The sequence below is a fragment of the Eretmochelys imbricata genome, chromosome 6 (genome assembly GCF_965152235.1).
Source record: "Eretmochelys imbricata isolate rEreImb1 chromosome 6, rEreImb1.hap1, whole genome shotgun sequence".
Taxonomy (NCBI): Eukaryota; Metazoa; Chordata; order Testudines; family Cheloniidae; genus Eretmochelys; species Eretmochelys imbricata.
In genome coordinates this window covers 92,492,145-92,518,073 of record NC_135577.1, presented here as the reverse complement: position 1 = coordinate 92,518,073, position 25,929 = coordinate 92,492,145, and the positions used below count along the sequence as shown (strand labels likewise).

Here is a 25,929-nt window from a genome sequence, read left to right as displayed (position 1 = left end):
GCCAGTTATGGCGGAATCATTTCAGCTCCGCCGCCGATGCGTGGCGGGATGTGAACGCCCACCCCGTTCCTCGCGAGGCTTCTTGGGACTCGTAGTCCAAACCTCCGCGGACGGAGGCCCCGGCAACAAGGCAGAGGGCGGCGCGGATGAGAGGGGAAGGCGGAAACTACATATCCCATGGTGCTTTGCGCGGAGCTACCCCCGCCCCGGGAGGAGGCGCTCTCCGGGCTGTCCAGCTGGCTGGAGGGGCGGTGAGCACCTTTTGTCCTAGCGGCGGCCCCTGCCCCGAGCCCCGTCCCTCTGTGCCGGTGGGCGGGGCCTGCTTGGCCCTGGCGCTCCCAGTCACGTCGCAGTAGCTCGGGGCCTCGCCCTGCGGCGGCGCTGGGGGGCTCGCTGGTGCCGCTGCCCCGGCGTAGCAGGGCCGAGAGAGCCCGGCCAGGCCCGGTCCTCGGCATCTGCGCAGCCGGTCCCCTCGTGCCAGGCGGGTTATTGAGCTGCCGGGCCATGGGCTGATCTGATCTGCCACAGCCTCGTTTCCCACCATTCCCTTCTCCTCTGGCCGGCCCTGTGGGTCCACCCCTCTTTGCCTGGTCAGGCGCTGCAGTCCCTTAAAGCCCTCAAGTGTGGTGACCCAAGGGCCCTCCCTTGAGGGCCTAGGCCCTGAAGTGCTGGTTCTGATCCAGCCTGGAAAGATTTGCCTGTCGCTTAGCACCTGTGTTTCCCTTTGGCTGCTTTTCCAGATGAACAGGATGAAAGTTGACGAGGAGGAGTACTGGCACAGCTCCAAATGTAAAGCCTTCACATTTGATGATGACGATGATGAGCTCTCCCAGGTATAGTCTTCAGGTTGCATGGGTTGATAAAACCCTAGAGAAGGGGTCGGCAGCCTTTCAGAAGTGGTGTACCAAGTCTTCAGTTATTCACGCTAATTTAAGGTTTCGCATGCCAGTAATACATTTTAACGTTTTTAGAAGGTCTCTTTCTATAAGGTATTAGACATAATAATATTAGATTGGATATTAGGAAAAACTTTTTCACTATGAGGGTGGTGAAACACTGGAATGCGTTACCTAGGGAGGTGGTGAAATCTCCTTCCTTAGAGGTTTTTAAGGTCAGGCTTGACAAAGCCCTGGCTGGGATGATTTAACTGGGAATTGGTCCTGCTTCGAGCAGGGGGTTGGACTAGATGACCTTCTGGGGTCCCTTCCAACCCTGATATTCTATGATTCTATAAGTCTATAATATATAACTAAACTATTGTTGTATGTAAAGCAAATAAGGTTTTTAAAATGTTTAAGAAGCTTCGTTTAAAATTAAATTAAAATGCAGAGCCTCCAGGACCCGGGCAGTGTGAGTGCCACTGAAAATCAGCTTGCGTGCCGCAGGTTTCCTACCCCTTCCCTAGAGACTCACCTCTTTCTTCCAAAAAATGGGAGAATGGAGAAATCCAGCTGTTTAAGGGTTCCCGTGCATACAGTTAAATTGCTTCCCCCCTCACCCCCGGCTTGAAAGAAGCTGTGCTAGACCCATGAGAAGGAACAGGAAGTCTGAAGGGCATAAATGTTGGGTCCTGCCTTCTTCCTCACTTTCTCTGTAAATCTTGGAGGATCTGTGTAATGTTTCTGGGAGGGGAAATAAGTAGAAAACACCAAAAAATACGGTATATTTTTCTTTTTAAAAATAATTGAGGGAGTTGTTGGACCTCAGTTCATTTCCTAGTAGATTTCTGTCCGTTGTTGTGCGAGTAGACTCGTCGGAGATTTGGTCCCCTTCATGGCCATTTTAGCAGAGATGCCTCAAACTTGATCAGGGACACTGAATTCCCTCTCGCCCTTGAGTCCCTGAGAATAAACAGAGAGCTTCAGGCATCTGTGCTTGGCACTAAATTAATTGAAAATTTCAGAATTAACCTTTTAATGAGTTCTTCTCACTGACTTAGTGTTGCTGGGCAAATAAGAGATAAAAAAACAAGAAATATTTGTCTTATCTTTTGATTGTCTGTGTGGAGATCCTTAGGGTCTCTTGACATCAGGCCTGTAGGGCAACTCTGAGACCTCATAATAAATTGAGGGTAAATTACCTTTCCAGTGATCCCCATCTGCACCTCCTGCTAGTTTGAGGTATTTATAACTGACCAATCAGATGTTCATAGTCCTCAAGTTCCATATACTGGTGAAAAGGGGCTGATTGTTGGCCAATTGCCTTGTGCAGAAGTGTGGAACATCTTCCACTGGTCTTTCAGCTGTGTGGGGGCTGGAAAAGGCATGTGCAAAGCACTGAAGGCATGTGCAAAAAGTTTGTTTGGACGGGAGTGGGTCCAGGAAAGCCTCAGGCTACCTGAGTGGAACAGAGATGGTCTTCATGCTAGCCTTGTGTTTGTCCACAGCTAAAGGAGTCCAAGCGGGCAGTGAACAGCCTTCGAGACATCGTAGATGATGACGATGACCTTGAGAAGTTCAGCTGGAGTGGAGAGCCAGTGGGCAGTAAGTGCAGGGGTATCTGAAAGTTATGTTGGGGAGGGAAAGCGTATGAAAACATTCCTGTCTGGACTTGAGCTGTGCAGCTAGTTTTCTTACTCCAAAGTCAGATCCTTTCCCCAGGAATACGGGGATCTTGGAGTCTAATCCTCCCACTTCCCATTCTTTCATGTAAACTTGTATCTGCCTCAGCCCATTAGAAGGAGAATAAGATGAGGTCCCCAGTGTACTCTTTCCATTTATACAAGTGGAGGGAGTTCCACTCTCCCTCTCCCAATATCCAGCACAGGCCAGCATAGACTTTATCCATATCTGGCATCCACTAAGCTTAGGTGAAGGAACCACCGGAAGTATGTTTGACAACCTATTATGCTCTCACACACTTGAAACCTGTTTCTCCCAGAATCTTTTATGCCAGTTTCTGCAGGACTTTGTCAGAGATGCTAAAGGTTCAGCATGATGATTGATGGGCTGATGTGGTGCTTGAGGTACAAGTTTCAGTTGCAAGCAGTTGAACCAATCCATTTCAGGTGGACAGTTGGAGACTGAATGGGAGCTGGGTTATGACCCTCTGACAGGTGCTGTCCACATCCTTTTGGGGATCATGACTCCTGGATTGTTATAGGGAATAGCAGAGATCAAAGTCAGATAAAACTTGCTCGTTGGAGTCCTGAGGATAATCCTACAGTATTTTGAGGTTGTCAGATTCCTTAATGCTGGGAGTCTCCTCCTTGGATAGTTAATATCAGGCATGGCAAGCCGGTCAATTGACTGATCAAATAATGTCAGTTGACTATTATTTGACTATGGTCAAATTTCGACCAAAAATGCCCTGATGTGGGTGGCAACCTACCTTTTTGATTGTGTCATGGTCCCATTCTTTCATTTCTTAGAATTTCATGAGATTGTGTTTTTGCATTTTTCTGAGTTAAAATTACTCAGTTAAGTAACTTGTTTTTTGTAATTTGGCATAATTATCTATTTAAGGCTAAACCTGTTGAAGACCATAAAGTTTGACTGTTTTGTTACTGTTCTTATAAATTAGTGCTTTAAAATGTTTGGCCATTTTTGACATTATTTGACCAATATTTGATTGGTCAATTGACCAGTTTTTTGGACCACTAAAATGCACAACCCTAGTTAATATTGATAATTTTATTATAATCTGTTCCCTGTGTTCCCCCATCCACCAGGCCACATTTGTGGCACTGCGCAGACAATTGAAGTGTAATAATAAAGTGTAATAATTTAAAAACTACCCAAACCTACAATGCTAGGTGCTGTGGCATCTTAGATAAAGGGGGCTGGCAGGGCTGGCCAGCAACATGCCTGGGAAAGAAGAGATTTCATTCTTCTGAGAACAGAAAGGGATGGTGTGAGGCAGCGTTGTGTGGAAGCTAGGTCCATATACCCTAAAGGTCACCACAGTAACAGTTCAGTCCCTGTCAAGCTATGGGCAGGGGTGGGAGCTCTACAGGGTGGGTGGTATCAGAGCAGTTTCCTGTTAAGAAGAAGCTTAGATATAGCCATGTCCTCAGGTTTGGACCAACCCAGTGAACTTAAATGTTGTGCATGGATCCCCCTACCGTGTTCTTATTACCTGAGAGATCAAAGGGTTGCAGCCCTCCCACCATGCTGCAGCAATCCTTTGCATGGAGCCAGCGCTTCTTGTCTTGCACCACAGCTGCTCTTCTTGCTTGTGTCTCCTTTTCACCTTCCCGTCAGCCTCTTTACCCAACCACCCACTATCACAGTCTGGCTCACTCTTCTTCTGCTATGCCAGTTGTTCAAAAGCTTGTGTGTGTGGTGGGGCTAGGGTACAGCTGTGTGGAGAGAGACTGCCTGCTGTGCCTAGAGCAACAGGGAGCAGAGCTGAGCATGTTATCGCCCCCATCTGGGGTGTGTCACAATACCTGCCTGTCGTCTGCAGGCATCAAAGTTATCTCAGTGCTGTAGTGTCTGGAAGGGAATGTCTTACATTTCTCCAGTCCAGAGAAACACAAAACTAGATACTGGATCCTTTGATCTTCCATTGTAAGCTCTGGAGCAGAGAATGTGGCACACCTCATATAGCACCATTTAAATGTACTGTGTCACATAAGTGTTCTGTAATATTTATACAAGCTGTACTCATACAACACCACTGAAATGCAGCCATTTCTGAGGAGGAACGGGGCAGCTGCTTAAACTTCAGCACTACACAAGTTCAAGTTTAGGAAGCTATGTGCTGAGTACTGTATCCAGTTGATACAGGGAGGTAAATACAGAGGCAGAATGTTCCAAAACGAAAAGTGATGAGGACACAAGAGTTAACATGCGTCTTCCACTCTAGAATTTTTCATTAAAGACTGGTTTTATGTTTTTTTGGTGAGTTACAAGGATTGTTCTCTCTTCATAGGTATTTCCTGGTCCATCAAGGAGACAGCCTCCAGCAGCTCTAATGCTCCTGAAGGGAGAGACTCAGGCCTACAGAAGGGCTCTTCTTCCCATGTAGCCTTCCCCAAGCAAGCCTCCTCTTACTCCATCAGCAGTTTCTTCAAAGGTAAAGTCCCTACTTGGCTGGGGCAGATGGACCTTCCCACAAGAGTGCCAGAGGGGAGTCCAGTTACTTTGTGCGTATCCCAGACCAGGAAGTGCCCCATCTCTGCCCAGCCACAGGCTGCATCAGCCACTTGACAGGTGTCTGTGATCATTCTGCTTTTTATAAAGTGGGGAGAGCAGAGGCGACGCGGGGGAGGAGGAGAAGCGGGGTCATGTTATGCATCATCTCTGTGGGATTGGCTGAGGTCTCTTTCAGTATAGAGGGGCAGGCCATGTAGACTATATCTTCCAGCATGCTATGCACTGTGGAGTAACAAAGCTGCTTGGACCAAGGTGGAGCATGGCATGCTAGGAGCTGTAATCTCCAGCAGTCACCCATCTGTACTTTCGATGAAAGGCTATTTGGGACTGTGTTTGGCCCAGGTGGGCTGCGCTTGGTCCTTTCTGCCCCAGAGGCAGCAGGCAAATACCCTTCTCCTGGAGCTGAGATGGCTTCTACTGTTGCATGTGGGGATGGAGCTAGTTACTTCACCTTGGCATTGCCAGACATAGTCCAGCTGGCTGAGGGAGAGCCATGTGGCTCAGCGCTGTTGTCCCTCCAGCCTGGAAACAAGTCTGATTCTAAAGCTGAATTTCCTCTGAATGTCCCCTAACCATGTGTCATGTTTTTTGACTGCCCCCGTTCTTATACATTAACTGATTTAGTGCTGGTGAAAGGTGCTGAAATCTTAGCCCTGGACACTGAAGACTTCTGTATAGTCACAGTGTAGGTCCAGATGCCAGTGCCTTCTCCCTCTTCTCACAACACTGTACCCCCAGAGTGGCTCAGTGATCTGTAGTGGACCCCTCCAGGGGTAAGGAGTTCAAGCTCCATAACCCTCTCAGCCCTGGCCCCTCTGGCAGCAAGGGGTCAGTTAGTGCCAGTTTTGTTGTGTGATGTGGACAGATGTCCAGTAGGAAATGGCCTGAGAGCCGACACGCCCCCCTTCCCACCCTCCCCCATTTGTTTCCAATAGGCTAGCCCAGTCTAATAGAGTTAGTCCGGGATGCCCACTTGGAGTGTAGTTCTGTGTTCCTTCGGTGAGAGGTGCTGCCTGGGGAAAGCCAGTTGAAAATCTCTCACTGTTGCCTGTTTGATTCTTTTAGGAAGAAACAAATTTGGGAGTTTTCAGTCCCTTTCAGATGGTAAGAGAGCAGTTTTTATTCCTTTCTAAGCAGGGTGGGGGAAAGGGGGATAACACTTGACACTTACGTAGGGGATTTTCACACTGAGTTCAAAGCCCTTTGGAAAGTTGGGTCACTATATCTTCCCCGTGTTACAGATGAGGAAACTGAGGCACAGACTTGCCCAAAGTCCCCCAGCAAATCAGTATAAGGGTCAGAAATAGACTAGTATCTCCTGACTCATTCCCACAGTCTAATCGCTTAATATGCTGCCTCTTTGATAGAAAATAACCTGCCTGTATAGAGTCTCCTGTGGTTTGGAAGGGGCCTCTAGCCAGACTTTCTCACATTCTGGTTCACTGCAGTTCTGTGCCCAGTCCATGGACATATGGGCTCCTCTCAGTCCATGGGGCTGGCCCAGGGTTTACTGCTCAGTCTGTTCTTTTGACAAAGAACCTATGCTAGGGAGGAAGCTTAGACCTGGGGAAATATAGGAAGGTTGATGTGAATCAGGATCTCAGATGCGCTGCTACTCAGTGTGTTGCCTTCCCCTTCACAGCTCTCTCTGACACAGGCATTAAAAGCTACGCTCCAGAGCTGCGCAGACCAAAGGCGGAATACAAGGTGGGTGACTCACATTCACTATCCCGGTGTTAGAGCAATGGACTGCAAAGGTCACATGGGGTAGAAGGGGTGAGTGACCAGTCCCCCTTTTAGCTAGCAGAGGGCAATCTAGGAACTGGGAGCGTGAAGGTGAGATGTACAGTCCCAGTTCCAGCCTGCAGGAGTCCCTTCAGCAATAACTCATGCAGAGTCTCAGACATCACATCTTTTTCTACTAAAAGTGAGCGTGTTGGTGGAGACACAGGAGTTCTCCCTCTTCTTACTGAGGAGCCCTGCAGAGATGGGTAGAAGGGAACATTTGTTAATGCTTTGCATGAAAGCCGCTTCCCCACCAACAGTGCAGCCGCAGCATTGGCAATGGCTTTATTCCTGCTGTGAGACTGGAACTAGAATCATAGAATATTAGGGTTGGAAGAGACCTCAGGGGGTCATCTAGTCAAATCCCCTGCTCAAAGCAGGACCAATCCCCAACTAAATCATCCCAGCCAAGGCTTTGTCAAGCTGGGCCTTAAAAACCTCTAAGGATGGAGATTCCACCACCTCCCTAGGTAACCCATTCTAGTGCTTCACCACCCTCCTAGTGAAATAGTGTTTCCTAATGTCCAACCTAGACCTCCCCCACTGCAACTTAAGACCATTGCTTCTTGTTCTGTCATCTGCCACCACTGAGAACAGCCTAGAGCGCCATCCTCTTTGGAACCCCCCTTCAGGTAGTTGAAGGCTGCTATCAAATCTCCCCTCACTCACTCAGCCTCACCTCGTAAGTCATGTGCCCAGCCCCCTAATAATTTTCATTGCCCTCCGCTGGACTTTCTCCAATTTGTCCACATCCCTTCTGTAGTGCGGGGACCGAAACTGGACGCAGTACTCCAGGTGTGGCCTCACTAGTGCTGAATAGAGGGGAATAATCACTTCCCTCAATCTGCTGGCAGCGCTCCTACTAATATCGTCCAATATGCCGTTGGACTTCTTGGCAACGAGGGCATGCTGCTGACTCATATCCAGCTTCTCGTCCACTGTAATCCCCAGGTCCTTTTCTGCAGAACTGCCACTTAGCCAGTTGGTCCCCAGCCTGTAGCAGTGCATGGGATTCTTCTTTTCTAAGTGCAGGACTCTGCACATGTCCTTGTTGAACCTCATCAGATTTCTTTTGGCCCAATCCTCCAATTTGTCTAGGTCACTCTGGACCCTATCCCTACCCTCCAGTATATCTACCTCTCCCCATGGCTTAGTGTCGTCTGCGAACTTGCTGAGGGTGCAATTAATCTCATCATCCAGATCATTGATAAAGATGTTGAACAAAACTAGCCCCAGGACCGAGCCCCTGGGGCACTCCGCTTGATATCGGCTACCAACTAGACATTGAGCCATTGATCGCTACCCGTTGAGCCCAACAGTCTAGCCAGCTTTCTATCCACCTTATAGTCCATTCATCCAATCCATACTTTTTTAACTTGCTGGCAAGAATACTGTGGGAGACCGTATCAAAAGCTTTGCTAAAGTCAAGATATATTACATCCACCACTTTCCCCATATCCACAGAACCAGTTATCTCATCATAGAAGGCAATCAGGTTGGTCAGTCATGACTTGCCCTTGGTGAATCCATGTTGTCTGTTCCTGATCACCTTTCTCTCCTTCAAGTGCTTCAAAATGGATTCCTTGAGGACTTGCTCCATGATTTTGCCAGGGACTGAAGTGAGGCTGACCAGGTTCTCTTTCTTCCCTTTTTAAAATATGGGCACTATATTTGCTTTTTTCCAATCTGGGACCTCCCCCAGTTGCCACGAATTTTCAAAGATAATGGCCAATTGCTCTGCAATCACATCAGCCAACTCCCTCAGCACCCTTGGATGCATTAGATCTGGACCCATGGACTTGTGCACATCCAGCTTTTCTAAATAGTCCTTAACCTGTTCTTTCACCACTGAGGGCTGTTCACCTCCTCCCCATACTGTGTTGTCCAGTGCAGCAGTCTGGGAGCTGATCTTGTCTGTGAAGACTGAGGCGAAAAAAGCATTGAGTACTTCACCTTTTTCCACATCATCTGTCACTATGTTGCCTCCCCCATTCAGTAAGGGTCCCACGCTTTGCCTGACCTTCTGACCGCCTTTTAACTCCCAATCAAGAGTGCTACTCTGAGCCTAAGGACACCTCACACAGGAATAACTCCCTGCCCCATGGTGGTGCTGTTCTCCTGAATATGCTGCTTTTCTTTACACACACCCTTCCTTAAGGGATGCTGCTGAGATAAACACCATCCTGGCCACTATGGTTGTAGAAGCCCTCTACACCAACATTCCACACAAAGATGGACTACAATCTATCAGGAACAGTATCCCCGATAATGCCACGGCAAACCTGATGGCTGACCTTTGTGACTTTGTCCTCACCCATAACTATTTCACATTTGGGGACAATATATACCTTCAAGTCAGCGGTATTGCTATGTATGCCAACATTTTTATGGCTGACTTAGAACAACGCTTCCTTAGCTCTCATCCCCTAACGCCCTACTCTACTTGCACTACATTGATGACATCTTCATCATCTGGACCCCTGGAAAAGAAGCCCTTGAGGAATTCCACCATGATTTCAACAATTTCCATCCCACCATCAACCTCAGCCTAGACCAATCCACACAAGTGGTCCATTTCCTGGACACTGATGTGCTAATAAGCAATGGTCACATAAACACCAACCTATACCGGAAACCTACTGACCGCTATGCTTACCTCCATGCCTCCAGCTTCCATCCAGGACACACCACACGATGCATTGTCTACAGCCAAGCTCTACTATACAACCACATTTGCTCCAACCCCTCAGACAGAGACAAACACGTACAAGATCTCTATCAAGTATTCTTACAATTACAGTACCCACCTGCTGAAGTGAAGAAACAGATTGACAGAGCCAGAAGAGTACCCAGAAGTTACCTATTACAGGACAGGCCCAACAAAGAAAATAACAGAACGCCACTAGCTGTCACCTTCAGCCCCCAACTAAAACCTCTCCAGCGCATCATTAAAGATCTACAACCTATCCTGAAAAACGATCCCTCACCCTCACAGATCTTGGGAGACAGACCAGTCTAGCTTACAGACAGCCCCCCAACCTGAAGCAAATACTCTTCAGAAACCACACACCACGCAACAGAGCCACTAACCTAGGAACCTATCCTTGCAACAAAGTCCAATGCCAACTCTGTCCATTCAAGTGACTCCATCATAGGACCTAATCACATTGGCCACGGCATCAGGGGCTCGTTCACCTGCACATCTACCAATGTTATATATGCCATCATGTGCCAGCAGTGCCCCTCTGCCATGTACGTTGGCCAAACCAGACCAACTCTACGCAAAAGAATAAATGGACACAAATCTGACATCAGGAATCATAACATTCAAAAACCGTAGGAGAACACTTCAACCTCTCTGGCCACTCAGTAACAGACTTAAAGGTGGCAATTTTGCAACAGAAAAGCTTCAAAAACAGACTCCAACGAGAAACTGCTAAGCTTGAATTAATATGCAAACTAGATACCATTAACGTGGGTTTGAATAGAGACTGGGAGTGGCTGGGTCATTACACAAATTGAAACTATTTCCCTAAGTTAAGTATCCTCACACCTTCTTGTCAACTGTCTAAATGGGCCATCCTGATTATCACTACAAAAGTTTTTTTCTCCTGCTGATAATAGCTCATCTTAATTAATTAGCCTCTTACAGTTGGTATGGCTACTTCCACCTTTTCATGTTCTCTGTATGTGTGTGTGTATATATATCTTCTTACTATATGTTCCATTCTATGCATCCGATGAAGTGGGCTGTAGCCCACGAAAGCTTATGCTCAAATAAATTTGTTAGTCTCTGAGGGGCCACAAGTACTCCAGTTCTTTTTGTATGGAAAGTGTCCTTTCCTTCTCTGTCACTGCCCCCCACAGAGATCATTAAGTAGGTGGAGGAGGAATAATCTAGCATAATAAAGGGGGAAATAATAGCTATGGGATGAAATGAAGGTAGGGATAGTTTCTTCTGACTTCCAGGACCAACTTCTGGACAGTGATCTGGATCAGGCGGAGGAGCTGTCTCAGTGGAAGCTCTGATTCTTGGAACATTTACCATAGACTGTGCAAGGCCCTAGAACCATACATCAGGGCCCATTCCTGCATTGGCATCTTAGAGGGAGGGGCGGGGTGGAACCTAAAAGGCACTTCCTTCTCTGGCCTGTATGATTTGATGAGACATCAGTGAATTTTAAAATCCCATGTACTTTTCCCCACTGCTGCCCATTGTTCACTCCCTGCCTCTTATTCAGGATGGAGCAGTGACACTAGCCTGGTCCCTTTCATCTCCTCATTTGAGTCCCTTTCCTTTGCCCATCCCAAGGCACTAGCCCGAGGCTGTTGGCTTTGGGTTCCCTGTGCTGCCAGGGAAGGCTCACCAGAAGAAGCCTGCCTGAGAGTAGAATGGGAATGGGAAGAAGTAACTGAATCCTTTCCCTGCCAATTCACAGTCTCTCAAATTGTGTGTGGGGGAAACATTTGGGGTTTAAGGTTCCTGGGGTGGGAGCCCATTCTAAGATGCACCTCCCATGTGGATGCAGTGATAGTCTTTGTCCAAGGCAATAAATAGACACCCTGTTCTCCTTTCGGCCTCTGGCTCTATCCAGTCTGCTGTAGGTGGGGTTGAGCAAAAGTCATTGCCACATGAGGCTCTGTGGGAATGTGTCCTCATCCCCAAAACCACTCCAGCTGTCACCCTCCTAGGTAGTTTCAGCAGAGGAGCTAAGGACTTAATGGGCCACTGAGACTGAACCCTGCTGTGGGTTTTTGAGGGAGCTCTGTGAGGTTAGGGGTCAGGCGTGTCAGGGTAGTGCGACAGCAAGCTTTCCCGCACAGTACCTGGGCTGTAGCTATCGTGTGGATAAACAAGAGACTTCTGTCTCTGCAGGTGTGATTGGCCCCTTTCAACCAGCAGTAAAAGTTTGCACGTAAATAGTAGCCTGATGGCATTCTGGGGACTGAACTTCAGAGTCTCTTGGATTGCGCTGGCACCAGTGGTACCAGCCAGTGACCAGATCAACCTGCCTCCCCCTCCCACAAAGGTTCCAGGAAAGTGACAAGATTCTGGAACCTCCTTCCCCAGGCCAGTTCAGTCACATCAGAACTCTACTACTCTCGTTAGTTGCAAAGCCTACTGGGAAACCCTTCTAGCTGCTGTGAACTGTGTGACAAGTTATTTCATCACTCCCAGCTTTGAGTGGGAGGAGCTGCACAGCAAACACTGGGATAGCTTGGCCCCTCAGCATCTCGGGAAGTTGATGAGCTTATGTCTTCTGTTGCAGGATTACAGCAGCGACTGGAGTCCCAAGGATACAGTCAGACGAATGCAGAGGGGCAAGGTAAGGACATTCCTTTTCCATTTGCTTGCAAGAGGGGAGCCTTGGTTGTTTCGGGATTCCTGAGGTGCAGCCTGGGACCATGGGACCGCTGTGCCCCCTTAACTCTCCAGCCTGGGCTCTCTCTCTGCTTTGCTAGTGATGAGCAGAAAACCCGTCCAGGCACTATCATCACAACTGCATGTGCTACCCTACACCCAGCTAGATTGCATGAATGTTCCCAGAGCTACTCATGAATCACACAGAGAAAGGCACCAGGCCAATCCCCTCAAGCTCCCAGCCTTGTATGTCAGGACTATACCGTCTTGCACTGCTCAAGACGAGCACTGCAAGTTTATTAATTGATTCACCACTTCATCAATGGAAAGTGGATATACACCAGCCTTTGTAAACCTAAGCAGATTCACCAAATGCTTCAGGCAAACTCACTGGTAAAGATAAACAGTAAAGCAAGTTTATTGACTACAAAAGATAGATTATAAATGATAGGCAAAAGGTCAGAGTTAGTTATCAAAATAAAATAAAATACAAGCACACAATCTAAACTCTCAACCCTATTATTGGGCAACATCTAGACTAAGGAGTTTTTCTCACCCCATTGTATCTTGCAGTTCATAGTACACAGGTTTCACCCTTGAAACCTGGGCCAGTCTCCTCTGTTGGAGTCTTCAGTGTGTCCTTGTTGCTTGCAGCATAGGTGGGGAAAGGAGAAAAGGCCAAGCCGGGGGCCACTGTGTTCTGTTTTATACCCTTTGTCCATGTGCTTGGAGAACACAAGTCCAGGCATGTCTGGTGGGCATTACTGAGTCACAAGGTGAAGCAGTACTCTGGCGTGTCTCCTGCGAGTGAGTCATTGAATTGTAACTCCTCTGCTAGACAGTGGCTGGTGATGTCTGTTCAGCACCTATCCGGGTGTTGGTTACCTCCCTTGTCATTGTCTCTGGAGAGCTATTATCTGGGAGCTTCTCAAACACATGGCATATTTTAGTGAAAACTATACGACACAATTCTTATAATTTCATACGCATTGATGATATTTTTACTTTATATGCAATATCACAATTATATATAAATGAGGAATATGGGGATTACAGGACACTCCCCCAAGGCATACATATTTAGGTATGGGGGTTACAGGGCGCTGCCCTGAGGTATACATATTTAGATAGAACAATGGCTTTTGGCAGATCATAATGTTTCCCCTGATACCTCACATGGCATGCTTTATATGCAGTATCACAATTATATATAAATTAGGAATATGGGGGTTACAGGGCACTCCCCCAAGATATAGAGTGTCACATTGGTGCTCTCAGGCTGCCTTGTGCTTCCATCTCTGTATTGTGGGACTGGGCAGGGGAACTGGGCAGCTCCGTTAATTGGTTGCATGGCCATAGCGGGCACAACTGTCCAAAGCTCTGTGCCCACCTATGGCTTTGCCAAATAGAAGGAGCAAAAGCAGAAAGGAAGCACTGAGATACCGCTAGAGTCCAGAATAGTGACAGGTGGCAATCATTGGGCCACTGCTAGAGCCTTTGTCTCTGTTAGACCCTGGAGGCTTCTCCCATGGCATGAGGTCATCTGCAGTGCCGCTGACCCTTCTGGAGCTGGCGTTATGACAAACGACCCGTGGGGTCAACTTCAGGGCTCTGGCTATCTTCATAGTTGGTGGCAATCAGAGGTAGGGAGCAGGGAAAATGGGAGTCGTCCTTGGTGCAGTGGAGTTGGGACCTTGGTCCCAACTGCTCAGGGCTGGCGGTGAGCAGATGAGTCCTGTGGAGGAGAAGGTGATGTGTGCAGAAGTAACCACCCGACTGCTGCTTCTCCTTCGCTAAGGTTGTAACTTTCCCTTCTTAGCAGTTGGTGAAGGGCTTTGCTTCCATCTCCACTGAGGGAAAGGGTAGCTCCAAGGCTAAGGAGTTGGTGGGGGAAGATCAGCTCTGGGCTAAAGGGAGCCAAGGAAGAGGCAGAGTCTTCCAGTTCCAGTCTGCTGATCAGCTTCAGAGGAACCCAGATACCAGGGCCCTTCTGCTCTGATGAGTTCTGGTGGTTTGCAGGGTGTTTTGGGGAGCAGCGCAGGCACCATGCTGCCCCCAGGCTGTATAGTTAGAGAGCCTGATCCTGCAAAACCCCTTCAGTGGGAGACTCTCTCACAGCCCTGGGCTCAGAAGGAATGAGAAATATTCTGAAGAGGAGTGATTCATGTTGCTGAATCATTCAAGATTAGAGAGAGGGTTAGATCCCTGTATCTTGGTTGGATTCCAGGCACCTGACTGATGCAGTGTTTCCTTGTCTCCAATGATGTCCCAGATTTGCTCACTGGAGAGGTTCCGTTCCCTGCAGGAGAAGCTGATGCTCCTGGATGAAGCTGTCGCGGTGCATGACGGGAATGTCATTACAGCTGTGAGTCCTCCTCTGCAGTATAGGGTTGGCTTGGTGGTGGCAAGGATGGTTTCATAAGGGGTCCGTGTATCTACACAGCTATTTAGCCCCTGAATGCTGCTGGTGCTTTGAATTAAAATCTGTGTGTTACCAAAAAGGGCCAAGTCTGAGGTCTGGGAAACTCCATGTTCTCAGTCTCTGGTTGAAAATCACGTGCTTCTCTGGAACCTCTGGTTGGAATCCCCAGCAATCAGCTTCTTTTCCACTTCCTGTGCCCGATGGATCAGTTTCCCTGTCCCTGCCTGTGTTCAGGGCTTTGGGGTGAGATGTGGAAAGCTTAGGTCCCATCTGCTGCACACTGCACTGAATATTCCAGGGAGCTGCTCATAAGGGGAGAGGTTTGTCCCAGACTCTTAGCCTTAGAGCATTGTGCAGCAAATGAGCCATGTGCTGGGTGGTGTGATCCCTCCTACACCAGCGAGGTGGGTGAGGTGGTCCCTGTATGTATGCTGCTAGGAAAGCTCTTTAGGGTCCTTCAGGAGGGACGTGACAGAAATGCCATAGTTTAAGTATTGAAGCCTCTCTTATCTAAGCTATAGAAAAGCCAGCAGACCTTCTCCCCAAACCAGTGTGTGTCAGCTCACAAGCTCCCCCAGGCCTGTGTTTGGCCTATGCAGTACGGAAGACACTAGCATTGCTCAATACAAAACACTGATCAAGCCTTGCTTGAAGGCTGGAGCTGAGATGTCTGTGGATGAGTGGGCCTCCCCTGATGTCTCTGCCTATCCAGATGCTAGTGGGGGTTCATCTGCTCATCTGAGGGATGTCTCTTCTGCTTGCAGATCCTAATATTCTTGAAGAGGACGCTAAAGAGAGGTAAATGTGGCTGGGAAGTGTCTAGGGCCAGTGGCGTTTGTGCAGGATTATGTTTCTCAGTTAAGGGGAGCGTGGCCAGATTCTCTCACCTGCTGCAAGTTAAAGGGAGAAAAGGGCTGGGATCACTCTCGTTAGGTGCTTCTTAACTGAGCCAGGTGTCTCCTTGAGAGAGATGCACCTTGGATCCAGGGAGCATAATGGGACAGGGTTGGTGTTGGCTGTGAAGACCCAGAGAGACTGTGAGCACCTGGAATTCTGTTAGGAGATGGCAGAGGTTGGGGTGGGGATGAATGAGAATGAACCTGAGTGGGATATGACCATGCACCACAGAGTGCTCGGCCATTAAACAGGTGGAATTGGGTTCCTTTCCTAACCCCTGGTCACTAGAGGTTGGACTAAGTTCTGGAGAGGGGGGTTTGCAGAATCCTTTAGTTTTCTTCCAGAAGTTAGCAGAACCATCCATACTGAAACAGTCCACGCTGGCCAGCTCACACCTTCTCATGGCTCCTCAGTGCTGACATGCTGTTTGTTAATCCCCACTTAGAAATCCTATTCCAAGAGCTGGAGGTGCGACAGGTGGCCCTGCGCCATCTAATCCATTTCCTGAAAGAGACAGGGGAGCAGAAGCTGCTCCTGGACCTGCTCAGGTGAGGCTCCCCAACCAGCATCAAGGCTGGGCTTAGCACACTGCCTGTGGTTGGACCCAGAGTGGAGGGTGCTGAGCAGGGCTAATGCTTTGTTTCCCTTTGCAGGTTCCTGGACAGGACCGAGGAGGTTGCCGTGAGTATTCCCAACCGTGGCAGGAACTTCTCCTGTATAGCTTTTACAAGGTGGGGGAGACCCCTCAGAGACCCCTCGCACATCCCACCCTCCAACAAAGGATGCTGTTGTGACAAGAGCCTGGGGACTGGGAGTGGCTAGCCTTTAGGCATGGTGTAATCAGTGGGCAGGGCTTCAGTTCATGTTTTGTTGGAAGGTGACAAGATCTCCTGAGCCCATTCCCTTTTGAACAGCTCCTGTTTTCTTTCTGCCCCCTCCAGCTTTCTCGGTACCGGGAGCACTTGAGCATCCAGGAAGCAGAGAAACGAAGAGAATTTCTTAAAGGCTGCATCAGGTGAGCAGGGAAGGTGGGGGACTGGTGGGGTGTGAGTGCCTCCTGGAGGGTGGAATAAGAAGTGCAGCCTGCTGGAACCAGTAGAAGAATGGTAGTCTACTTTTTGTCAAGGTCCAGATTTCTTGGTCAAGGTATAGTCAAGGTCCAGACTCCAGAGAAAATAAATAATAAAAAAAAGTAAATAAATTTTTTTGGGTCATTCAAAAGCATCTGGTGGTCCGGTTTTGGCCCTTGGTCCTCCTATTGATTACCCCTGCAGTAGAATTTTGTGACGCATAGGATTAAAGAGACAGTGGTCTCTCTTTCATCACTGAGCGGGGGTTTGAGGAACAACACAGTGATTATGAACAGCCTGTGGTGATCAGTACCCCAAAATATCTTCTGCTGACCAGAGGGCAGAAACACCTTGGGGAGTTTCTGATCACTTACCCCATGGGTGGGGATGAGACCTGGGGTGCCAAGGTGAAATGTTAGTCTCTGGTGGGTATCACTAGCACTGTTCTGAGCTTCCTTCTCTCACCTACCGCTCCTTGAAGTCCAGAAGATTTCCCCCTCTGATTGGGCTCTCTTTGTAGATGGCCTCCATCAGAGAGAGCAGGCAGTGATCTGGGAAGCTGAGAGCTTGAGAACTCACTGCCACTCCCAGAGCATTTGGGTGGGTGAGGCCAAAGAGGGATGCCATTCTGAGTCATCATGAATATAGGGAGCAAGAACATGGGGAGTTCATCCCCCGGGAATACACAGGTAAGGTAAAATAGGGAAGAGAGAGCCCCTCCAGGCCTTGTGTGCTGGGAAGAGATGCTGATAGTGGCTGTCCTCCTCTCTTTGCTGCCTGTCAGGTTACCATTTTCATCTGAAGATGCCGTTCATGTTCAAGACCATTATACGCTCCTGGAGAGACAGATCATTATTGAGGTAAGGGCCTCACTCCTTTGGCCATAGAGGGAGTGTGTCTCAGGGCTCTCCATCTGCCCCTGGCGCAGACCGGCCTGTTCTAATGCCAAGGTTCCCTATCTGGGAGGAATAAGAAGTTTCTAGATGCTGTAGCTGACTAGCTTATGACCTCTTGGATCTAATGTGACACCATATCCAAGCTTTGCTGATAGGCAACTGCACCACGCTGTCCCACTGAGAGTCGGATATCATCATGTGCTGATGGTTACACGCAGGGCATTTGCTTCAGAGCTGTGCAGCACATTAAGATAGTGTCACACTGTCCGGTGGCTCACAACCGTGAATCCCAGCCTCAGGGCAGACACTGGTTTTATGTTCTGTAACAAGATTTCACTCACCCAGTAACAAATGTGAACTCCTGCAGCACTGTAACAGTCTTACATGGAGTTACAGACAGTCTCCTTGGACACTCCAGTCTGTCTTGCCACCCAGGCAAGCTGCATGAAATGATAAATGGTCCCTTACATCAAAGATCACAAAAGATTCAGATTGCTCCCAGTCCCAAGAGACTAGTCACTGACGTCAGATCTCACACAAAAGGCAACGCTTGTAGCCAATCTGACAATAAACTAACTAAGGATTTATTAACTAAAAAAAAGAAATGAAAGTTATTTACAGGTTAAAGCAGGCAACATATATACACAAATGAGTTGGTCTGTGGTTCCAAAAGGTGACAGAGATATAGTAATCTGTCAGCACTGAATGTCTTCTACAATTAACCCAGGTTGACCCTGGGGATCTCTGCTTTTGTTTCCTAGCTCCAGCCCTGTGAGAGTCCAAACAGCAGAGAGTCTGAAGAATTTTCATGTTAGCTGTCTTTTATTTCCTTCTTCCAAAATTCAAGTTGATGGGTTGGGCTTTCTTGCATGTAGCACCCTATGGGTGTAAGAGGACCATCAACCCAGTCTTTGTATAGTGATGTTTCACAGTGGCACACTTAGTTTTGATAGTCCTTCTTGATGGGTGGGGGAAACAGTTCTGCTGCCTGGGTTCACAAGTTCAGAGCAGACATTTTTACAGTTATAAAGCAAAACTTACATACTACCTTATAGGACGGAGTTCAGAAGTTACGAATAAGATTAATGCGTGCAGCAACTTACAAGCATTTTATAGAGTCTAAATACTAAGCGCATCCTTACAAATCGAACACCTATTTTGAGCAATGCTAACATACAGGTGAGCTGGTCTGGTTTCCACCTATGAATTTGTCAGCACTCAGCTGACACCTACAGCCTTGGCAAGAGCTGGCACCTGGTCTATCAATGTCACAGATGGTCCTGTTGAAATCAGGGCTGTCCCATGGAAACTGGACCAGACAACCCTCATCCTCTGTGAACTGGATGAGCAAAGTGTGGCTGGCCTGGTTTCCATGCAGTCTCTCTCATCCTACTTCTCTAGGCAAACGACCGACATCTGGAGGCCTCTGGGCAGTCTGAGATATTTCGGAAATACCCACGAAAGGCCTCGATCCTCAACATGCCACTGGTGACCACGCTATTCTACTCCTGCTTCTACCACTACACAGAGGCCGAGGTGGGGGCAGTAGCGGGGTAGGCAGGGGTCTGGAATTCTGTGCCGAGATCCTTGGTATGGGTCACTAAATAATGATAGTGCCCAGCTCTTCCTCGCACTTCCCATCCGTAGATCAAGGGAGTTTAGAGTCACTACCCCTGTTTTACAGATGGAAAAATGAGGTATGGAGAGGTGCAGTGACTCACACAATGTCCACCAGCAGACCAGTGGGCAGCCAGAACTAGAACTCATATCTCCTGAGTCCCAGTCCAGTGCCACTCAGCCAACCGCTCAGCTAATAAAGTTGGCACACTGGTAAAGAAAGGATGAAACTATTCCCTTCCATCTACAAAGATCCTCCCCCCCACCCCTCACACAATCTCCAGAGAGAGTTCCCCATTCCTTCTAGAATGGTCCCCACATTTTATGGAGTTCTGGCACTTCAGAGGGCCATAAGAAGTGTGGGGACAGCATTAGAGAGGGGCATTTTGCCTGCTACGGCAGCCATCACAGAAGAGTTGGCACCTCAGGGAAAGCAGCTACCTTGCACTGTTTCAGAGGCAGCTGCTGGATCCAGTGTCCAAGGGGTTAACGTGGTTATTAACCTTTTCAGGCCCAAATGTGGGACAATGGTCTTTGAAGTGTGTGTGAGCGCCCTAGACTAAAGGCATGGGAGACCCAGCCCCAGATAGCAGAGGAGGAGATGGGAGAGTTGCTTCCTTCGGAACCTCCATTTCCCCATCTAGCATTAGCAGCCTTGGTAATGTACGGAGCCCTGGCAAGCAGGAGTTCTGGGTCTGTCAGGGTGGTCTACATTGCAGCTGGGAGTGAGTCTCCCAACCTGAGTAGACAGACGTACTCTAGCTGGGCTCAAACTAGTCCACTGAAAATAGCGGTATGGATGTTCTGGCTTGGGTGGAAGTTCGGGCTCCAAAGCCTTGACCCCCTAGGCTTTAAAGCCTGAGCTGGAACATCCATGTTGCTGTTTTTAGTGCACTAGCTTGAGTCTTGCTAGCGTGAGTCTGCCTGCCTGGGCTGGGAGACTCACTCCCCTCTGCAGTGTAAACATACCGTAAGGGGCGGGGGAAGCCAAGATCTGAAGAGGCTGAGCATTATTATCTCTCTCCAGGGGACATTCAGCAGTCCAACCAACCTGAAGAAAACCTTTAAGGTAGGGAGTGAAATCAGATGGGTGTCTCATTCTTGGTGGGAGGTGGGTTTCTGTGACAGCATCAATGAACAGGCAGGCAACAGAGCTGGGGTGCCTGGGAGGAAGGAAATTGAGAGGCTGAGTCCTGTCAGAAGTAGGGGTTGCTGGCTCGGCAGAGAAAGGGTTTCTCCCCAGACAGAAACAGAGTGGGATTAGATCCGGCTGTTAGATAAGGGGCAAGCTCTGTGGAGACCTTTGCTTTGGGCTGGGCTGGAAGCTGGACCCTCCTGGGGGACAAGGGAGGAAGCTTGGCTGCAAGAGCCTGCGGGAAGTTCTGTGGGGAACTTGGGGTGTGAGGAGCCGCTGGGATCCCAGGTTACAGGAACCCTTGCCCCTGGATTTGAACCCCAAGCTCTGTGAGGCTGTTCCCTTAACTGGGGTGAGCTCCCCTCACCCTTAGCTGGCTTTGGTGCTCGGCCTACGGGTGGTCCTATCTTGCTTCTTATGGCTTGGAAGGGGAAAACGGGCGCTTCTCACTGCCAGTCCATTGCCAGCCTCAGCCTGCAGCACCAGCCCTGTTGGGAGCCCCCTCCGTACCTTCCAGCAGCATGGCACTCTCCCTGGAGTAAGTGTGGAATGGGGTGGGCCATGCTGGGGGCCTGAGCCATGTTAACCCTGCCTCAGTAGGAGTTGCAGTTCCTTTGTGTGACTCTACATGTACTACTGTGCTGCCGGGCTCAGGCTTGGATCGCACTATCCCTCCCCTCCCAGCAGCTGGCTTGGTTCCTGCTGAGTGGTTGGTGCTGCCTGCTCCCTCACCCCAGTCTGTGCTCTCATCCTGAGCATTCAGTGTCTCTGCCTTGCAGATCCCAGACAAACAGTATGTGCTGACAGCCCTGGCTGCCCGCGCCAAGCTGCGAGCCTGGCATGATGTGGATGCCCTGCTCACTACCAAGGTGAGTGGCAAAATCTTTCTGGGGGGTGGGTCCAAACACTTGCTGTTTCCTGGCTATGTCCATCTGGTTAGAGGGCAGTGAGCTGTCTGTCTCCTATCTGGCCTGAGCTGCTTTGGGCTGAAGTATCCCAGCACTGTGACTTGTCTGGCCCGCTCTGGGGTTTATTTGGAGAAGCATTACTTGTTAGCTCTGGGCCTGGCCCATCCATGCTGTGGGGTTCAGATTGAGTTGCTCAGAGAGCAGGTTCCCCTGTCTGAAGAGACGGACTTAGTACAGCTCCTACCAGCTCAGCCAGAGAAGGAGGCTGCCTTGAGGCTCAGCTGCAGGGGATTCACATGCGTTGTGAACTCAGCCTCCAGACATGGGACGCTGCTGATTGTGGAACTAGGGTCTGGCAGGAAAGAGCAGCATCCTCAGCCAGAGGCAGATTACCACTGCCCTCTGGAGGCTATGGAGAGGGTAGGGAGGAGGAGGAGCAATCCCCGCAGCTCTTCTGCCCCGCACCGAAATCTACTAACAGCCCTGTCCCTCAATTCCCCACCCTCTGGGAATCTTGCATGGGACGTCCCTTTCAAAAAGATTAGTGCTGAGTTTGGGCTGTGGTTTCAGAACTGGCTGGGTTACACCAAGAAGAGAGCTCCCATTGGCTTCCATCGAGTGGTGGAGATCTTGCAGCGGAACAGTGCCCCCGTGCAGGTGAGCAAAGGAACTGCCCTGTCAGAACACACCATCCAGTGTGCTATTCTGCCACACTGGATCAGACCTTTGGGCAATTCGGTCTACAGTCCTGTTGCACTGACTCAGACCACTAGGTCACCTAGCTTGCTAACATGCCACCAGCAGTGGCCATTACCTATTACCTTACAGTGTGGCGGAGGGGGGGGGCTGTTTATTTCTTCCTGATCCAGCAAGTGAATTTGCTTACAGCCCAGAGAGGGTCATTGACCCCATGTGGTTGTTGCCTGGCTTCCATAGATGTGGATGGTGAAGGACTTCCCCATGTGAAGTTCCTCTTTGTTTGGGCCAGCTGAGTCCCTTAGTTACGTACATGTGCCTGGAAGGAACATCATAGGGGTGAGAACCCAAGGGAGGTAGATGCAGCTGTTTGCCAGAAGCTGGGATTGGGTGACAGGGCATGGATCACTTGATGATAACCTGTCTGTTCATTCCCTTTGGGGCACCTGCCATTGGCCACTGTCAGAGGACAGGATACTGGGCTTGATGGACCTTTGGTCTGACCCAGTATGGCCTTTCTTATGTTCTAAGTCATAGTGCTATAAGAGCGTGGGGAGGCTGGGATTGGCTCTGTCAAAGCAGTACATGCAGACTGGCTTTGTGTGGAAGTTGCTGGTGCCAGGCCACACTTACTTCACAGGGAACGTAGTTACCTCAGCTAAGGGAGATGGACAGAAGCAGACTCTGAGGTGTCTGAGGGATCAGATCGTGGATGGCAAAGCGCCTCTAAATGATCCAGGCCATCAAATGGCTTCTTTCCTACATTAGGTTTCTAGATGCTTCATTTGGGCAAGTGTTCAACTGATTCCCTTGAGTTGGGGTAGTGTAGGAATTGCCCCGTGGGTTGGCAGGGCCCTTGAGGAGGGGCTAGGTTCATTACCTCTGGAGCCTCCTAAGCAGGCTCATCTGTGAGGCTGTCCCATCCATGCACTATCTTCTGCTTGCAGAGGGGGCCAGACTGTGTGGTGACCTTCTGTAAGAGGCTAGTTGACTGGAGCAGGGGTGTTTTGGGGGAGAAGGGGTGGCTAGGGGGAAGTGAGCTCTGCTGATGCCTTCTGCCTTCCCATCCAGGTGCTGCAGGAGTACGTGCGCCTCGTGGAAGACGTTGAGACAAGGTTGAACCTTGCCATGAAATATAAGTGCCATGATGTTGTTATTGATGTGAGTCCCTGCTGTACAAAGCGGGAGGTCTACATCCCCACCTACACACAGACACACCTAGCTGGGAGCAGGCTCTCCCACATCTCCCTTGCCTTGTTGTCATGTGCCCATCTCATTTACCTCTGGATTTACTTTCCCTGTGTTCCCTGGCCTCTCCCAGAACCAGCTAAAGCCAAGTGAGCCCCACTCACACTCACTCTACCCCCACCTCCAGGAGCTTTGCTGGGGCCTCACAATCCCAGCCTGCAGCACCCCCTGCTATTCCCGCCTGAGCTCCTCTGGTGTAGAGATGCAATTGTGCTGAATGGCACAATTCAGAGACAGTTGTCAGCTTGGGAATGGCTTGAGGCTTGGAATTTGCTCTACAGCAGGACGTGAGCTTCCGTCATCAGGAGTGAAAAGTCGGTGAACCAACTCCTTGATTCTCTCCTTCCTGGAGGGGGTCTTTCCCAAAGGTTTGAGGTGAGGGCCCAACCTTCCATTGGGGCATCCCATAAGATCTGTGATTTTTCACCAGGACTGGCTGCCTGTGATGGATCCTGCTGCACAGCGATGAGTCTTTGCGGAAATCAGCATGTGGCCAAGGTTTTGGGGAGATTGGAGGGTTATTCCTCAACTGAACAGCGGGGTGCTGCCCAATAAAGAAGGTTGCTTCCCTTAACTCTGGTTTTGCTGTTTAACTAGACATACAGAGACCTGAAGGATCGGCACCAGCTGATGGCATACAGGTGTAAGGTGGAGCGGGGCTCTGCAGAAGAGGACAAGATAGACAGTATCCTCAGCAACTTGGTAAAGAATGACTCCTCGCCCACATACACCCAGAGCTAGCCCTATGGTGCTCTCTCCTGTAGACACTAATCAGAGACAGGAGTGGGTTTGTTTGGTGTGTGGCATTGGGGTTGCTGCCCTGTGTCCCCACATCCTCATCTCTCTCCCTGCTGGGAAGATGCTAGTCCAGGTGGAGGTTCCAGTTAAACACAGGAAAGGGGGATCTGTGCAGAGTCTCTGGAGGAGAAGAGCTGGTGCTGGGAAAGGGAGAAATAGCAACTGCTCAGTGCTGAGTCCCCACACCAAAGAGTTGATTTCTGTTTTTGCGATAGCGAAAAGAGGCTCAAGGCATTGTGCTAGGACTAGTGTCATGGGTGTGAAAGACAGTCCCTGCCCCAGAGAGCTTACAGTCTTAGCATGTGACGAGCAATAATAAGTGGTGCTTTAATGTGGGGCTGGGCTCCTTTTTGATGGTCTATTGTGGACACAACCTGCTAGGTGACTGTTTTGGGGCCTTCTGAGATCAAAGGGTTTTTTACCTCTGGGGCTGGTGTTCTGTTTTACTTCTCCTATTAGGCCCAATTGTATTAAAAGCTTATAGTGAGTCATAGTCTGACAGGGGACTGCGAGTCAGGAATGTCTGACTCAGAATCCTGGCTTGCTGCATGGCCTTGTCCCTTTCCTTCATGCCTTAGCTTCTCCATCTATATACCATGCAAGTAATCCTGACCCACCTCCTAGGGGATTGTGCGGATCCATATATTGTGGTGGTGATCTTTAGCACTTGCCTTTATTTCTGCTTGTCTGCTCCCTACATTTGACTCAGCTTGGGGCAGTGACAGTAGCGTGGTCAGTTTGCACTTCCTGACTTTAGTTGTTTTTTGTTGCTGATCCCAGGTGCTAGCCCAGAGCTGCTGGATTTGGATTCCCCATGCTGCAGGGGAACATCCAGCTGTTTTCATTGACTTAAACCTCAAAGCTTTCCAGGCACATCAGTTTATAAACCCGCCCACCTTGTCATTTGCTGCAACATCACTCGAGCGTGGGCTGAATTCCCTGAGAGTGTTCTCCCGTCCAGTGGGGCAGATACCCCCTGGGCATATTCCTGAGGGATCTGAGCTGCGATCAGCACTAATACTAGCCATGTCCTGTTGTTCTTCTCTTTCAGCAAATCCGATGGAAGAATTGAGGTGTCTACCCACCTCAGAAGCAGCCCAATTTGCCATTGCCATGCCATTGAGAGAGGAAACTATGGAGCCAGCCTCAGTGCCAATAGAGCAAGTTCTGTTTCCCGTCTTGGTGTGGTTTGTCTGATACTGCCAGTCAGTGCCAGTGGCTCCTGGGACAGAGAGGCATCCAGGCTGATATAAGGCAAACCCCACTATCTGGCTAGTGGGACAAGACCCTGATGAACTGGAGTCAATGCTCCGTAACTGGCTAGGCCATGAGGTGGGCATGGCTTCAGTGTTCAGAGGGAAGTAAAGCCAGGCAAAGCAGCAGCTACTTCAAATTTGTGCAGGATCAGGGCTCATTCAGGTGAGAGGAACAAGACAATTACCCACAAAAGATCTCTCCTAAGGTTAGAAGTGACCTGCTCCCTTGCCATACCTGCTGCTAAGGCTGGGGCAATGATGGCCGTGTCAGAAGAGAAGATGCAGGAACCGCAGACTGGACTTCGTTCTCCCTGCCTCTACGAGCGTGATGGGTAGGGAAAGATTTCTTGCCTCTTAAAACTCCAACCTTCCTATTTGTCTCTGATTCAGAAAAGAAGCTTTCAGCTAAACTTCTGCAGATTGCATATCCCCACATCCCCACAAAGCCCTGCATCTCAAGACCTGCCCCTTCACCCAAAAGGAAGCTGGGAGTTCTGCCTGGAGCTCATCCACTCCCTCATTGGGTTGGTTAGAGAATGAGGTGAAATTCCCTCCTAGCAAGTGCTGAAGATGCTGGCCCCACAGAGCCCCTTGGAACAATCTCTTCTCCCTGGCCTTTACATTGGGAAAGTTTTTGTTACATCCCTTAAAAATGTGACTCTCCCCTGGGGTTCCCTGCCAGTTTTGTGGTCTCAGACCTCACTTTCTGTTCCGTAAATAAAGCTGCGTGTCTGCCTCTC

At 49.4% G+C, this 25,929-nt stretch overlaps 1 protein-coding gene across 3 annotated transcripts; it reads left to right on the top strand.

Annotated features, from left to right (window-relative positions):
- The first annotated feature begins 133 nt into the window (after nucleotides 1-133).
- Nucleotides 134-25,929, top strand: VIPAS39 (VPS33B interacting protein, apical-basolateral polarity regulator, spe-39 homolog). Of its 3 annotated transcripts, none has more exons than XM_077819195.1 (20): nucleotides 134-251; nucleotides 741-833; nucleotides 2,387-2,483; nucleotides 4,876-5,019; nucleotides 6,165-6,203; nucleotides 6,757-6,806; nucleotides 12,155-12,211; nucleotides 14,519-14,611; nucleotides 15,433-15,466; nucleotides 16,011-16,113; nucleotides 16,219-16,246; nucleotides 16,507-16,580; nucleotides 17,420-17,495; nucleotides 18,933-19,067; nucleotides 20,176-20,217; nucleotides 21,063-21,152; nucleotides 21,762-21,848; nucleotides 22,959-23,048; nucleotides 23,733-23,837; nucleotides 24,985-25,929. In XM_077819195.1, the coding sequence occupies exons 1-20, from the start codon at nucleotides 147-149 to the stop codon at nucleotides 25,003-25,005; spliced, it is 1,563 nt and encodes a 520-aa protein (XP_077675321.1). In that variant the 5' UTR covers nucleotides 134-146; the 3' UTR covers nucleotides 25,006-25,929. The 3 variants fall into 3 exon arrangements, with proteins under 3 accessions (XP_077675321.1, XP_077675320.1, XP_077675322.1); XM_077819194.1 differs by having other exon boundaries at nucleotides 6,742-6,806; XM_077819196.1 differs by lacking the exon at nucleotides 134-251 and adding an exon at nucleotides 297-590 and having other exon boundaries at nucleotides 6,742-6,806.

Coding starts and splice junctions, on each gene's coding strand:
- VIPAS39 (XM_077819194.1), top strand. CDS start 147: ATGAGAGGGGAAGGCGGAAACTACATATCCCATGGTGCTTTGCGCGGA. Junction 834..2,386: donor ACGATGATGAGCTCTCCCAG/GTATAGTCTTCA, acceptor GTTTGTCCACAG/CTAAAGGAGTCCAAGCGGGC. Junction 16,114..16,218: donor CTGCTCCTGGACCTGCTCAG/GTGAGGCTCCCC, acceptor TTCCCTTTGCAG/GTTCCTGGACAGGACCGAGG.